At 39.1% G+C, this 16192-nt stretch overlaps 1 protein-coding gene and 1 long non-coding RNA gene across 6 annotated transcripts in view; one reads left to right on the forward strand and one right to left on the reverse strand.

Annotated features, from left to right (window-relative positions):
* Positions 1-7064, reverse strand: part of ACBD5 (acyl-CoA binding domain containing 5) — a 46977-nt gene extending 39913 nt beyond the window's left edge. For 3 of the 5 annotated variants that reach the window (XR_009247705.1, XR_009247704.1, XM_058681638.1), the window contains exons 1-3: positions 5850-6001; positions 5494-5665; positions 764-884 (exon numbers count right to left, since the gene is read on the reverse strand). Coding sequence is in view for 1 of the 5 variants with exons in the window: in XM_058681638.1 (XP_058537621.1) it covers positions 764-884; positions 5494-5665; positions 5850-5864 (308 nt within the window). In the remaining 4 variants the exon portion in view is untranslated. Of the gene's footprint in view, positions 1-763; positions 885-5493; positions 5666-5849; positions 6002-7005 lie in introns of those variants that run through there. The other 2 variants (XR_009247707.1, XR_009247706.1) reach the window with 2 other exon arrangements.
* A 94-nt stretch (positions 7065-7158) lies between these two features.
* Positions 7159-8531, forward strand: LOC131484079 (uncharacterized). Its single transcript, XR_009248003.1, has 2 exons — positions 7159-7311; positions 7915-8531. It is a non-coding gene; the product is annotated as an uncharacterized LOC131484079 (long non-coding RNA).
* Positions 8532-16192: the final 7661 nt, after the last annotated feature.

Genomic DNA, 16192 nt, shown 5'->3' on the forward strand with positions numbered 1-16192 from the left:
TAAATCAGATTAAATACCATATTGCTATTACATTTAACCTATTATCTATGACCATTCATAAAGAACTTAGAGGAAAGTATAGTGCTAACAAATCCTCAAAGGAGTTTAAGGACTTCCAATTCAGGGTAAAGAAATTCAGCCATCAAAATGTGTGGCTCTTAAGACATGCTTCACCAATTAGCATACTCTGTTCATACTGTACTTTCTATGTTACAGAGGTAGCTATGGATATAACTTTTTAAAGTATATTAAAAATCAAATTTCAAAAAAAAATCAAATTTCTATTCAAGTACAGTGGGAAGGAGTGACAGCTTAGATAAAAAGTTAGCACAGTAGTACCTGAGTTATGTTACTAGTTACTTAGGAATCATCTAAAGGTTCAAAGCAAACAGTGTCATTTGACAAGTAAAAGTCATTACTTTTCCCCGCAGGTAAAACAGGCAGGAGAGTTTATTTGTTTGTTTGCTTAACTGAGTTTGGGAGTTGCTCTTGGTATAAGAAAATGAAAAAAATTCCATAAAAGGAAAGACTAACTGAAAATGATTTTTGATGCACCTACCCCTTTGGGTTTTACTGTTTTCCTCTCTTCCCTGAGACTTTTCTATTTGTATGAAATTGTGTTAAAAGCACATGGAGGATAAAAATTGGATCCAGTATGTTAGAACACCTTATGCACAGAGTAACACATAACCACATAAATAAGTCATATGATAATTATGTCATTAAAATAAAATTTCTTTCAGAGCTCTCTATATAAAATTACCATTTATATCTTCCAATAGGATCCCAGAATCCAGGCCTCGACAGTTTACAGGGTCCTTCAGTTGCCTGCTTATAGAAGCTATAGAATTTGAGCATCATTTCATTTGTTGGCTGAAATGAACCTATTGGAGACATATTAAACATAAATCACCTGGAGAATTCAATTGATACTAAGGCTATAAATCAGCTTAGCTATACTAATAGTGATATTTAAATATTTCATTAACAGTACAATCATTTACTTCTGTCTTATAGAAACAAATGTTATGGCTGTCCGTTGCTTTACTCCTCTGACTTAAAAAATGTACACTCTGCTTAATAAAACCTCAACATTAAGAAATTCAAGACCTTTTGGTCAAATTTCAACTTCTCAGTGAATAGGAAGTCTGGCTAAAGTGAACCAATGTCTGCTGTGGTAGAAAAAGAATCCAAGATAAAATCGATTTCTCACTTCTTACCTCTGTAATTTTGGACACATCAATTTCTTGATAATCAAATCAGTCTTTATATATGTCTCTAGCGTATCTGTGATCTTTTTTTGTTAAAAGTTTCAAAATGTATGAATGAGTGCTCTAAGCTACAATACTTAATAATAGAGAAAAATTGGAATGCAAATGTTTCATAATAAATAATTAACTAAATTGTTATGATACATATACACAACAAGATCATTTATAACTACAGCCCTTAAAAATTATATGGTATGAAAATATAAACGACTGAGAAAAGTTTCACAATCTACTATAAAGTGAGAAAATAACGGTAGTTTAAAAATAGCATATCCAGTACAATCCATTTTTGCAAAGTAAGTATTCATACACATAAAAGGCAGAATAAACGAAAACACATCAAAATTTTAAAGACGATATCTCTGGATAGTAAGTATACAGATCATTTTCCTTTTTTTTTATTTGTGTTTTAAAAATTTTTACATTTGGGACCTCATCAAAATAAAAAGCTTCTGTACAGCGAAGGAAACAATCAGCAAAACTAAAAGGCAACCGACATAATGGGAGAAGATATTTGCAAACAACATACCAGATAAAGGGTTATTATCCATAATCTATAAAGAACTTATCAAACCCAACACCCAGAAAACAAATAATCCAGTGAAGAAAAGGGCAAAAGACATGAATAGACACTTCTCCAAAGAAGACATCTATATGGCTAACAGACACATGAAGAAATGCTCCACATCACTCATCATCAGGGAAATACAAATCAAAACCACACTGAGATACCACCTCACCCCTGTCAGAATGGCTAACATTAACAACTCAGGCAACAACAGATGTTGCGAGGATGCAGAGAAAGAGGATCTCTTTTGCATTGTTGGTGGCAATGCAAGCTGGTGCAGCCACTCTGGAAAACAGTATGGAGGTTCCTCAAAAAACTAAAAATAGAACTACCCTACGACCCAGCAATTGCACTACTAGGTATATATCCACGGGATACAGGTGTGCTGTTTCGAAGGGGCACACGCACCCCTATGTTTGTAGCAGCACTATCAACAATAGCCAAAGTATGGAAAGAGCCCAAATGTCCGTGGATGGATGAATGGATAAAGATGTGGTATATATATACAATGGAGTATTACTCAGCAGTCAAAAAGGATGAGATCCTGCCATTTGCAACTATGTGGATGGAACTGGAGGGTATTATGCTACGTGAAATTAGAGAAAAACAAATGTCATATGACACCACTCATATGAGGACTTTAAGAGACAAAACAGATGAACATAAGGGAAGGGAAACAAAAATAATATAAAAAACAGGGAGGGGGACAAAACAGAAGAGAGTCATAAATATGGAGAACAGACTGAGGGTTACAGGAGGGGTTGTGGGAGGGGGGATGGGCTAAATGGGTAAGGGGCACTAAGGAATCTACTCCTGAACTCATTGTTGCACTATATGCTAACTAATTTGGATATGAATTGAAAATATATATATATATATAAAATTGTTTTTACATTCAGTGTGTTTATATATTACATTTATATCAAAATTATTATAATAAAAATTAAAACTATAAAAAGATATTTTATAAACTTTCTAGATTGCATAATAAACACACAATGTGTAGCAATAAAAAATTAGTAGTTTATAAACATTGTGAAAATTACAACACAGATAAGCTGAGAGCTGGTGTTTCGGGTTTACCAGGAATGAATAATTAATTCCAAAATCACAGTAACTATTATCTACATAATATATGCTCCTTTAGGAGTACCTATTAGACATTATTTCAATAATATTGTCCTCCTTTAAATACCAGAGGTTAAAAAAATGGGAAAATTACAGTTAAAAGGGTTACATATTTTTTTAAGCTTTGAAATAGTTTTATTTGAAAAAAATTTTTTTAAACGGTTGCCTACTTAAATAACACAAATCTAAAACACCAAGAGACTCATCTCAAAATATCTTCAGTAAGTCACAATAAGATTAAAAATTTGTTTTTAACATTTATTTATTTATTTGGAGAGAGAGAGAGAGAGAGAGAGAGAGAACCCAAAGCAGGCTCCAGTACTGTTAGTGCAAAGCCTGACACACGCCTCAATCCCACGAACTGTGAGATCATCACATGAGCCGAAATTAAGAGTTGGCCGCCCAACCAACTGAGCCACCCAGGTGCCCCAAGTCAAAATAAGATTTAAAAGTTTATTTGTTGGGGTGTCTGGGTGGCTCAGTTGGTTGAGCATCTGCCTCTTGATTTTGTTCAGGTCATTATCCCAGGGTCTTGGGATTGAGCCCCGAGTCAGGCTCCGTGCTGAGTGTGGAGGCTGCTTAATACTCTCCTTAAGATTCTCGCTCTCGCTCTCCCTCTGCCCCTCTCCCCCACTTACACGCTCTCTCCCTAAAAAAAATAAAATAAAAATCTTTAAAAAGTAAAAAAAAGTCTATTTGTTAAGGTGAGTGAAATATACATTAGACTAGATTACAGCAAAAACTGTTAACGTATTGAATATACTCTGTAAGACACTAGATAAAGTATAATCTGTCCTCAGGGTGCTTGCTCACGCATAACATATTTGACATGTGTATTTAAAATGTTATCTAAGAATTTAAATTTGTAAAGGTCAAGGGCAAACCAAACATAGATGCTATAGGATTCATTATAACCTCAGACCTTAAATAAAGATTAAGCAACAAGGAACAAAAAAACAGATCTCACTCTTTGCAAAATAGTCCAGGGCAGGCTATACCAATTAAAGAGTACAATTATTAAAAGATTTAATAATTCATTATAATAAGACTTCCAGCTTCAATCAATATCAATTTAATTTCAGGGGATAACAGTACACTGAATATCATCCAACACAGGTGCCATTTGCCAGGGTACCTTAACCTTGTGATAGCTTCTTAAATGTTATGTGAATAGTTTATATTTACATGGGTTTAATACAAAATATATATCAACAAAGATAGTAGACAAGAGACATCAAGTTCTACCTTTAACAATTCTCAAAAAATTATAAACATGTGTGGTTTAGAAAAAGGATAAAGATACAACTTATGTAAAACTCTTACAGTGATGCCTTTCTATAAACTCTCTTAATCAGGCAGTTAGAAAATCAACAGATAAATAAGTTCCTATATTATTTCTTTAGATGTTGTTCATTCACTCTTATCTTTCAACCCCCTCCTATGAACTCCAATTCGATGTCTGAGATTACAGAAGGAATACAATTTTCTGTCTATTTGCTTTCAAAACCCTTTAAATCTGCACTTTATGAATTTTTATTAAGTGGTGTTGAATATTCATTTCGAAGCCAACAGATGATTAATTAAAATCAATTAAGTAGAACATATTAAATACTATAATAATATATCAATGAAGTATTCAGTGAATTTTACATTCTGGCACAGTAACAGTGCTTAAATGCAACATTAAAAAAAATACAAGTTTATTGTGAAAAATAATTCATATAATGCAGAAGGACATGAAGTAAAAGATAAAAGTCCCCCTCCCCAAACTTCTGCACAGAAAAAAATACTTGAATAACGGCTTTAAACTTCCTAATATTGGTCCAAACCCATAGAATTACAAATTCAAAAAGCTCTGTAAATTCTAAACACGGTGTATTTGAAGAAAACCACACTTGGCCACATCACAGTCAAACTGCTGAAAACCAAGGATAAAGAGAAAAATCTTGAAAACAGCCTGAGAAATGACACAAGAACAACTGGAATGACTTTTCTCCTAAACTGCAAGGAAGGCCCAATATAAGTATAAGAAAGAGAACACTAGTGTAAAGAAAATAGCACACACAAAAAAGTACTAAGTATATATGTATTTATTAAAATAAATCATTTTACAAATGATTTACTGTTCTTTCCTTTCTCTCCCTTCACATCAAAAGTTTTTGGAAGGTTTAAACAGTACAGTTTAAGAGTATGCACACCAGGCATACTACCCGTCCCAGTTTTTGTGTGTGTGTGTGTGTGTGTGTTTTTAAACATACCCAAATCCGCAGTCATTAAGTGGCAGACTTTGTTTTCAACAAAAACTACTCAAAATCTGGATAACATATTTGTCTTTTTCTTGAAAATTGAGCAGGTAATTAATTCACATTCTTTACTTCTTCAACTACACTCCTTTTAAACGCAGAAACGAAGTAGGTTAAATAAGCAAGACTACAAGCAGAAATAAGGTTAAATAAGGCGAGGTTAAGAAACTGGGGCCTCGGGCCTCTGCAGGAGGCTTGTTCAGCGGGGGCCCAGCGCACTTACCATTTTTCGGCAAACTCTGGATCACCTTCACCGCCGCCTCAAACCTGGTTTCGTGCACGGATCTCGTGTCCGCCATCTCCAGCCGCCAGCGCCGGCCCCGGTCCCGGTCCCAAGATCTGTCCGCTGGAATCAGGCAGCAGCAGCACCAGCTTTCCCAAGAGCCTGCATGAAACTGGAACATGGAGCGCAGCCGCGGATCAACATGCCCAAAGGGAGGAGGCCCACGCAGCTGGTCAATTCCCCGTTGCCCTGCCCTATCCAGGCCACACAGACCGAGGTGGCCCAGCTCTTTCCTCCTCCCCGGGGCGTGACCTAGACCGAGAAGCCGGCCCCGCGGAAACAGAAAAACAACTCACCGAGAGGAAAAGCATCTCTAGCACAACACGGAGGGACTCCGGCCACCAGCGGTCGCGGAGCCTCTCTCCCACCCACAGGACCCTGGCGGAGCAGCCACACTCCCCATCCCGACAGGGTCCGTGGGTCCGTCCGCGCCCTCCCCAGAGCCCCGCCCCAGAGCCACTAAAGGACCCACTAGCTGCCGCCGCCGCTACCGCGCAGCCGACTCCACCCACTCGCCGCGTCCGAGGAGACGACGCGCGCTGCAGTCGGTCCCCTGAGTAGGGCCAGAGAAGAAGGCAAGGAAGAGAAGTGAGATGTGCCGGGTCCTCGCTATTTTGAACGGGCCGGACCGCCGCGTCTGTGCCAGTGCAGCGGGACTGTGGGAGCACACAGGGAACGCGGGATTGGATCCTTCGCCTGGGCCCAAAGCGTCGGTACCGCTGGGCAAAAAAAGACCCTACCGTCCACAGCTCCTCCTGCCCTCTTAGGTTAAGGTTTGAAGAAGGTGATGGGACATAAGCAAAGGGCTTTAGATCCGGATAGGCTCTGTGCGAACATTATGTTCTGCCATTCGAGTTCTGTGACCTAGAGCAAGTTACTTAGCCTTTCCGTTGGCAATTTTACAGTACCCTCAAGGGTAGATGAAAGAATTAGAGATTTTGGATGAAAGTGTTTAGCAATACTTGATCCGCAATACTTTGACAGCTTTAGCCGCCTGGAGCTAAGAACGTCCGAAAGTAATCTAACCAAAGGAGTAGGGAAGATTGCCCGCCACTAGCCTGGGCCGGGGAAGGGAGGGCACCTTCCCCAGCACCACCACTAACATCTTGTCCCTGGGAGCCGGGCATAGCCCAACTTCAGCCCGATTTAATAGGCGGCAGGGGTCGGGGGAGGGGGCATTGAGGAACCAGTACGGATTGTCAACCCTAAAAACGGGTACCGTGGGCCTTCAACTGTCTACCATAACACCTTGCAACCTCAGGCACCTAGAATAGCCCCCAGGCCCAGCGTGGGGAGGACTAATACGGATTTGGGAGATGGAGTCTTGCAGCCCGGAAGTCCTCAAATCGCCAGGGCCTTTCTGAGCTCGGGTTGAGTTAGGCGGGTTGCAGTAGTAATCTAAGCGCAGACGGTAAATTACTCTTCCCTCTGAGCCGCACTGCCGGCATTTACCTTGGCATTGCCCGGCAAGGCCCGTCCGGTATTGTCCCCGACGCCCGCCCCTCGCCCTGCCCCGTGGACTTGTGGGAAATGTAGTCCCCGCCCGCCCCCCCCCCCCCCCCCCCCCCCTTCTCTGCGGCGCTTCCGGATACCTCCTTTGGAGGCTGGCGTTCTTCCCTGTTCCGGTTCGGTTTCTCCGTCCCGCAGACGCTCGAGCCGATGCGGCGGAAATCCCGCCTTCGCACTGCGTCGCACTCAGCTGTTTCAAAATGCCACATCCGCTTCCCGCGAGAGGGACCCTCAGTGGTCTTTTCAGAGGTGTGCTAACGTGATCGGTGTGACTTGGAGAACGGGGGTGTAATTTTTTTGCTCCTGGTTGCTTACTGACTTTGAGGTCAAGGATGTGAAAGCAAATGTCGTTTAAGTAATGAAGACTACCGCTTTGCTGAGTGCCTGGTGTTTGCCAAGGCAGTGTCACATATTCCAAACGCTATAGGGTGTTTACGAATGAGGAAATGGAGGTCTACGGTAACGGATCTGCCCAAGAACCCACAATTTAGTAAGTAAGCAGAGCCAGGAGTCAGTCCAAAAAACTCTTGCTTTAGATCTTGGACTTTTTCCAGGACACCAAAAGTGTAAGGGACTAGCAATTTTTGTAGTTTACTCAAACTAGGAAAACTACATGTTTTAATAATCTGCTTCCCCTACTCTTTTTTTTTTTTTTATTATATTCTTTTCAAATCCAATCTATTTAGTCATGCATACTTATAAACAGACTTTGGTGTTTATTTCTAATCTAGGACTTCATTTTGACAACTCTTCATGAAATTTATGTAGTAAGCAAATTTACAACATGTTGGTCTTTAGTAAGGATGAATAAGAATTTTCTGTCCGTGATTTATGTCCAATTTCCATTTGCAGGTAGTGTGGATTTCCAATCAAGGAGAATAGCTTAAGGAGAAAGAAAATTGAGGTTATTCAGATGAAGGTATTTAAAAGTAGCTCATTCATATAGCTGTGCTGGTTCAGATTTGGTAACTCCTACTGAAACACAATGATGAATATGATGAATTAGTTCCTAAGCCGCCTTCCATTTATGTGAACAACCTATAATTCTACCTAAAATATATAAAAAGGTAAACATTTAAAAATCTAACATAGGTAAAAAGACAAAATGAGAAAAAAAAAATACCCTTGAGAGTGATTTGGAAATGCCATCTATCATGAATTGAATGTTTGTGTCCCCAAAATTTGTATGTTGAGGCCCTAACCTCAATGTGACTTTATTTGGAGACAGGGCCTGTGATAAAGGTTAAATGAGATCATAAGGGTGGAAATCTAATCTACTAGGGCTAGTGCCCTTACAAGAAGAAGAAGAAACACCATAGCTCTTTCCCTCCACTATATGAGGACATAGCAAAAGGTGGCCACCTGTAAGCCAGGAGGAGAGCTCTCACCAGAAACCAAATTGGCCAGCAACTTGATCTTGGACTCCCCAGCCTCTAGAAGTATGAGAAATAAATTTCCATTGGTTAAGCCACGAAGTGTATGGTATTTTAGTATGACACCCCAAGCAGACAGAGATTCCAGTCATATGTCTAAAAGTCATAGCCAATGCAAAAGAACAGGAAAAAAAAGAGGCATAAATATAAGAAAGAAATTATTATTTTTAGATAAAATTGTCTGTCTAGAAAAATAGCATTGAGTAAACTAAAATACTATTGAAATTGTAAGAGTTGTAGTTTACTCAAACTAGGAAAACTACATGTTTTAATAATCGGTAAGAGTTGAGACGGTGAGGGGCGCCTGGGTGGCGCAGTCGGTTAAGCGTCCGACTTCAGCCAGGTCACGATCTCGCGGTCCGTGAGTTCGAGCCCCGCATCGGGCTCTGGGCTGAAGGCTCAGAGCCTGGAGCCTGCTTCCGATTCTGTGTCTCCCTCTCTCTCTGCCCCTCCCCCGTTCATGCTCTGTCTCTCTCTGTCTCAAAATAAATAAACGTTAAAAAAAAAAAAAAAAAAAAATTAAAAAAAAGAGTTGAGACGGTGAATAAGATAAATATTCAAAATCTATAGTTTCCTATTAGAATATTGGAAGACAAAAATCAAGTCCAGACCATTTGCAATGTGAATGGAACTAGAGGGTATTATGCTAAGCGAAATTAGTCAGAGAAAGACAAATATATGACTTTATTCATATGTGGAATTTAAGATAAAAAACAGATGATCATACAGGAAGGGAAGCAAAATTAATATAAAAACAGAGAGGGGGACAAAACGTAAGAGACTCTTAAATATAGAAAACAAACAGAGGGTTGCTGGAGGGGTTGTGAGTGGGGGAATGGGCTAAATGGGCAAGGAGCATTAAGGAAGACACTTATTGGAATAAACCACTGGTTTCTAGTCTTGAAATCGTTATTGCACTATGTGATAACTAACTTGGATGTACATTTAAAAAAAAGAATTTTTTTGTTTAACAAATAAAAATATTTTTTTAAATAAAAAAATCAAGTCCAGATGGATTAAAGACTTAAACATGAAAAGAAAAACTACAGACTTTTAGAAAATAAGACAGTCTTAACTAATGCAACAAGATTAGGTAAAATAAATGAGATATAAGAATCAGGAAAGAAAAAGTAAATATTACATTATTTGCAGGTGATCAGGTGATACGTTATTCACATAGAAAATCTAAGGGAAGCTACTACTATTACAACTAAGAAAGGATTCAGTAAGGTTGTTGAACTTAAGATCAATCAATAATGATGCTTTAAAACAACAGTTATATTACAAAATGTAATAGAAAAAAATATTCACAATAACAATACATTCCAAGGTTCTAAAAACAAAAGATGTTTAACATCTTTTTGGAGAAAAATTCTAAAATTTATCTGGGCATTGAAAGGCCAGAATAAATAGACATATGGTAGTTATATCCAAAATTATAAAGATGAAAATTCTTCCCAAATTATCCATAAGTACAATATAACTCCTTTTACAGTCTCCATAGGACTCTGAAGAACTTTATAAACTAACAAAAAGTCCTACAGAAAAGCCCAGAACAGGTAAGATGATTCTGAAAAGAATGTAATGGAATGTTCCATTAGGCAGGGCGGGCTAACTGCTACCATCAAGTACTGCAGTGTTTCAGAGGCTTAACACAATAATGTTTATCCATCATGCATCTCACAGTCCAATAATAGTGGCAGAAGAGCAAGGGGGAGGATGATTCTGCTCCATTTAGTCTTCCAGGAGTGCAGGATCCTCTGTCTAGTGGCTCCATCATCCCATAGGACCTCAGAGTCCTCCACTGGATCTCCTACATCCAGCCAGAAGAAGAGGTTATAGGGAGAGGGCATGGAGACTCTCAAGGGAGATTTTTAAGAGCCAGGTCTGGAAGTGGCAAATATTGCTTTCCATCAGCATTTCATTGGTATAATTTAACTTCAATCACAACTGAAAAATTTTTAGGGGCACCTGCGTGGCTCAGTCGGTTAAGCAACCCGCTCTTGATTTTGGCTCAGATTATGATCTCACAGTTTGTGAGAGCAAGACCCACGTCAGGCCCTGTGCTGACGGTGCAGAGCCTACTTGGAATTTTCTCTCTGTATCTCCCTCTCTGTCCCTCTCTCTCTCAACATGAATAAATAAACTTCTAAAAAAATGGCTGAAAAATTTTAGTATAGGTAAGTTTCTAGAGAAAAAGAAAACTTGGCAAACAAACAACAGTCTCCACCACAGAAGATTGATCCTGCCAAGTGGCATACTTAAGAAGCATTAGCAATAAGTAAGTGTGTGATATTGATGGAAGAAAAGCCATTTAGTTTATAGTGGGACAGAATAGAGAACTCAGAGATAGGAATTAAAAATTATTGGAGAAAGTATGAACTATTTAATAAGTAGCAACGGAAAAATTCTATATAGAAACCAAAGAAATGAGATAGATCCTTATTATATACACATAATAAATTCCACACAGATTAAGGATTTAATGTGTAAAGTTCATCTTTAAAGTTATTAGAAGAAAAATAGGACTGCTGCATTACACAACTCCAGGGAGCACCATTCATGCTGTAATGTATATTAATTAGCGCCCCCTGAAGTTGTGCAGCACATTGGTCTTGTTTATGGTTAAGTGTTAAGGAAAGGATTACTTAAGCCCCCGAAATAGAATTACAAAAAGAAAATATGGATACATCTCTAAGTTTAGGCTGCAACAACTAAATGCTATAAACTGGGTGGACAGTAACTTACTTCTCATAATTCTAGAAGATGGGAAGTCCAAGACCAACATGCCATAGAGTGTGGTTCTTGGTGAGGGCCCCCTACCTGGCTTGAAGGTGGCTCTCTTTTTGGTGTATCCTCACATGTCTTTTCCTTGATGTGATATATGTTCCTTGAGAAAGAGAGAGAGAGATCTCTTTCTCTTCATCTTCATATCAGGGCACTGATCTCATCAAGAGAGTTCCAGCCTAATCTAAACCTAATTACTTCCCCAAAGGTCCCACCTCCAAATAGTGTAACACTGAAGAAAAGAGTGTCATTATATTAATTTGGGGTGGTGGATATAAACATTCAATACATAACCATACATTTGACTACATTCAAACTGAAAACTTTGGTATGAAAGAAGATACATATATAAAATTAAAGCATGTTATAGATTTGGAGAGAGTACTTGAACACATGTGTTGAGTGATACAGTCTCCAAATCCATCTTTCTTCTCCTTTGTCTCTGTGGATATTATAAAAAGCCAAAAATTCAATGTCCTTGACTCTCCTACAGCTAAAGGTTTCCATGTGTCACTGATCTGGTTTATGTATATAATTGATGCTGCTCAATAGTGCTTCTTTGAAGGTTTGAAAAAAATTTTTTTAAATGTTTATTTTTGAGAGAGAGAGAGAGAGGGAGAGAGAGAGAGAGTGTGAGCGAGGGAGGTGCAGAGAGAGAGGGAGACACAGAATCCAAAGCAGGCTCCAGGCTCTGAGCTGTCAGCACAGAGCCTGATGTGGGGCTCAAACTCATGGACCATGAGATCGTGACCTGAGCTGAAGCTAGACACTTAACTGACTGAGCCACCCAGGCGCTCCCAAAGGTTTTTAATGAGTAAAGATTTAGCTGGAGCGCTCCTTTGCCCTTTTTAGCCTTTGCCTTTTATCCTCATCTGTCTTCTTCCTGAAATGTTGTTGAAATAGATTGAAGTATAGCAGCTATCTTGTCCCAGGTGATGCAAGCCATGTACCAAGGAGGTGAAAGTCAGGAGAGAGAGGAGCCTGGATCCTTGGTAACATCATGAACACCTCCACCAGCCTTGTATGGTCTGTGCAAAATCTCCTGATCCAAGAAAAATATAAATATGTCTTTCTGTAGGGTTTTGGTGCTTGAAACAAAATGGAATTTCTTTTTTTTTTAAATTTATTTATTTTGAGAGAGAGAGAGAGGGAGAGAATCCCCTACACGAGTAGAGGAGGGGCAGAGAGAGAGGGCGAGACAGAATCCCAAACAGGCTTCAGACTCTGAGCCCTAAGCACAGAGCCTGATGCAGGGCTCAAACTCACAAGCCATGAGATCATGACCCGAGCCTAAGTTGAAGACTTAACTGACTGAGCCACCCAGGTACTCCATAGGCAAAAAACCTTTTGTACAGAATAAAGAATTCTTACAGTTAATTGAAGGACAAAGGACAAAAACTCAATAGAAAAATGGGTAAGGGAAAAGACTGGCACATAGCAGGAGAGGAGAAATAAAAGGCCAAAAACACAAATGAGAAAATAATCTGTATAGCAGAGAAATGCAAATTAAAACAACAATGAAAAACCATTTTTTATTTATCAGTCCTGCTAATGATCTTATGTCTGATTATATAAAATGCTGGTGAGAATATGAACATATGGAACTCTCATACACTCCTAATGAGAATGTAAATTGATATACCCTACTGGAGACCAATTTGGTATTTTCTATAAAAAATGAAAATATGCATACCTAATAATGAAGCAATTTCCTTTTCTAGCATAAACTCTAGAAAACTTTCACCCATGTGTGCATGGAGTCAGGTATAAGGATATTCATGAGAGAGCGATTTGTAGTATTAAACAGTTTGAAACAGCCCAAGTACCTTCAAATGGAGAATACATAGTGAAATATGGAACATTGGAACAATGAAATACTGTATAGCAATAAAAAGAAATAGACTATATTAGACCATAGGCGTCTCAAGAATATAATGTTAAGTGAAAAAAAATCAATTGTTAGAATATATAAAACACACAAAATAGAATTATAAATTATACCAACGTAGCATGTAAAGTTATTGTTCAATAAAAAGAGAAACACTAAATTCATGCTAGTGATTACCTTGGTGGGTAGAGGGACTAGTTATGGTGCATAAAAGGTCAAATTTTTATCCAAATATTTTATTTCCCTTTAAAAAACAAATATGAAAAATGAAATAATTTTTTATGTTTTATAGAATTTTACCCAATTGCCCTACATTGTTTATTGAATAGTACATCTTTTTGCCTGGATTTGAAAGGCCTCCTTTTAAAATACTAGTTCCCAGGGGTGTCTAGTATTTGGCTCAGGTCATGATCTTGCAGTATGTGAGTTCAAGCCCTACATTGGGCTCTGTACTGACAACTCAGAGACTGGAGCCTGTTTCAGATTCTGTGTCTCCCTCTCTCTCTCTGCCCCTCCCCTGCTTGCACTCTGTCTCTGTCTCTCTCTCAAAAATAAAATAAACATTAAAAATAAAATAGAATACTAGTTCCGACAACTCATCAAGAAAAAACAATCAGATTTTAATATGGGCAAAAGACTTGAATAGACATTTCTCTAAAAAAGATGCAAATGGCCAGTAAACACATTAAGTGATGCTTAACATCACTATCTCATCAGGGAAATGCAAATCAGTTTTTCTTGGTTTATTTTTAGATTTTCCATTTATTTCCTTTTTTAAAAAATTAACACTGTTTTTTAAAGTTTATTTTATTTATTTTGAATGAGAGAGTGAGCAGGGGAGGAGCAGAGGGAGAGGGAGAGAGAGTCCCAAGCAGGCTCCCTGCTGCCAGGGCAGAGCCCTACATGGGGGGCCCCGAGATCATGACCTGAGCTGAAACCAAGAGTTGGATGCTCAACCAACTGAGCCACCCAGGGACCCTGATTTTCTATTTCTTTATTGATTTTTTTCATCTTGTTCACACAGTGCTTTCTTGACTTTCTCCACATCTTTTTTTTAGTTCTTTGTGTAGTTTTAAGGGTGCTCAGTCAGTTCAGCATCTAACTCTTGACTTCTGCTCAGGTCATGATCCCAGGGTTGTAGAATTGGATTGAGCCTCTCTCGTTGGGGTGTGTGCTGAGCCTGGAGTCTGCTTGAGATTCTCTCTCACTCTCCCTCTGCCTCTCTCCTCTGCTTGTGCTCTCTCTGTCTAAAATAAAAAATCCATCGGTTGTTTTAAAGTCTGTCTAATGTATTTGCCATTAATTAGATCTTTATGAGTGACATTTGCTATTTTGTTTTGATTGAATGGGCCATATTTCCTGTTCTTTGTATGTCTTGTGATTTTGTTGTTGTTGTTTTTGAATACTGGGTATTTGAATCTAATAATGTGATAACTCTGGATATCAGATTCTCCCTTGTCTCCTGGATTTCCTGATTTTTGTTATTGTTTTTTGTTTACTGTCATTGTTTGTTGATTGTTGTAGGGTGCCTCTGTGCTGAGGATGAGCCTGTGGAATGAACTAAATGTCTTCTCAGATCTTCCCTGAGCCTTTCTCTGGACATGTGGTCACCTCTAATTTTTCTTATATTTGCAGTTGTTTTTCAATGTCATAATGTTTAATATCTGGCTCTGGAAAGGGGATAAAAAAACTGAAAATGAAGTGGAGGGTAGGGTGCTAGTCCTTTAAAGTCTCTGGTAATAACTTCAAACAATGGGGAGGGGCTTGCAACCATTGAGAGAGGTGCTACAGTTCTCTGATCAAATCAGAGATTAGAGATCTCCTAATCCCTGTATTTGGAGGAGAGGGGGTTTTTTGCCCATTCTGACACCCACAAGCCGTATTCAGGCTGCTCTAGGAATACCTACACATCTGCCTGCCTGCCATGTGGCAGGAGGTGGGGGATGGGTAGCTGCTAATGTGCTAAGTGCTGAAAATGACCAAAAGTAACTGCAATTTTCCTTCACATTTTTTTCAGGAAGTTGCAAACTGTCAATAGACTCTAGACTAGTTACATCAGGCATATTCTGCCAGTGCAATTGTTGCCTACTTACGTGGGGAGGCAGATTCCTGGTACTTCCTACTCTACCATTTCCCCAGAATCCTCTCGTGAACACTCACTTTTAAACTGATGGTGTGCTGGGGCGCCCGGGTGGCTCATTCGGTAAGTTTCTGACTTCAGGTCAGGTTATGATCTCATGGTTTGTGGCTTCAAGCCCTGTGTCAGGCTCTGTGCTGACAATCCAGAGCCTGGAGCCTGCTTGGGATTCTGTGTCTCCCTGTCTCTCTCTCTCTGCCCCTCCCCCACTCACGCTCTGTCTCTCTTTCAAAAATAAATAAACGTTAAAAAAAACACAAAAAACCTGGTGGTGTGCTGAGTAGTTTATGGTAATCTTATTTACTACTCTCAAAATACAGAAATTAGCAAGGTTTATACAACTTCCCCAGAGTCTCACAGCTGGTGGATGGTCAAGGTGGTATTTAAAAAAAATTTTTTTTAATGTTTATTCATTTTTTTAAATGTTTATTCATTTTGAACACATGCAGGGAAGGGGTAGAGAGAGAGGGAGACACAGAATTGGAAGCAGGCTCCAGGCTCTGAGCTTTCAGCACAGACTCCGACATGGGGCTTGAACCCACAAACTGTGAGATCGTGACCTGAGCCGTAGTTGGATGCTTAACCAACTGAGCCACCCAGATGCTCCAGTTAAGGTTATATTTAAAACAAACGAAGGAAGGTACTTCCAAAACAGCAGAATATGAACCTTCAAAACCTGCTCCTGCATAAAAGCAATGAGAACACCAGCAAAACTTTAAAAAAATAACTTTTACCTAAACTCTGGAAATTATAACTATTAAAAATTAACTCTGGGAGGTGCCTGGGTGGCTCAGGTGGTTAAGCGTCCATCTTCAGCTCAGGTCATGATCTCTCGGTTCTTGAGTTCAAGCTCCACATCAGGCTCTGTGCTGACAGCTCAGAGCC

The sequence above is a fragment of the Neofelis nebulosa genome, chromosome 8 (genome assembly GCF_028018385.1).
Source record: "Neofelis nebulosa isolate mNeoNeb1 chromosome 8, mNeoNeb1.pri, whole genome shotgun sequence".
Lineage (NCBI taxonomy): Eukaryota > Metazoa > Chordata > Mammalia > Carnivora > Felidae > Neofelis > Neofelis nebulosa.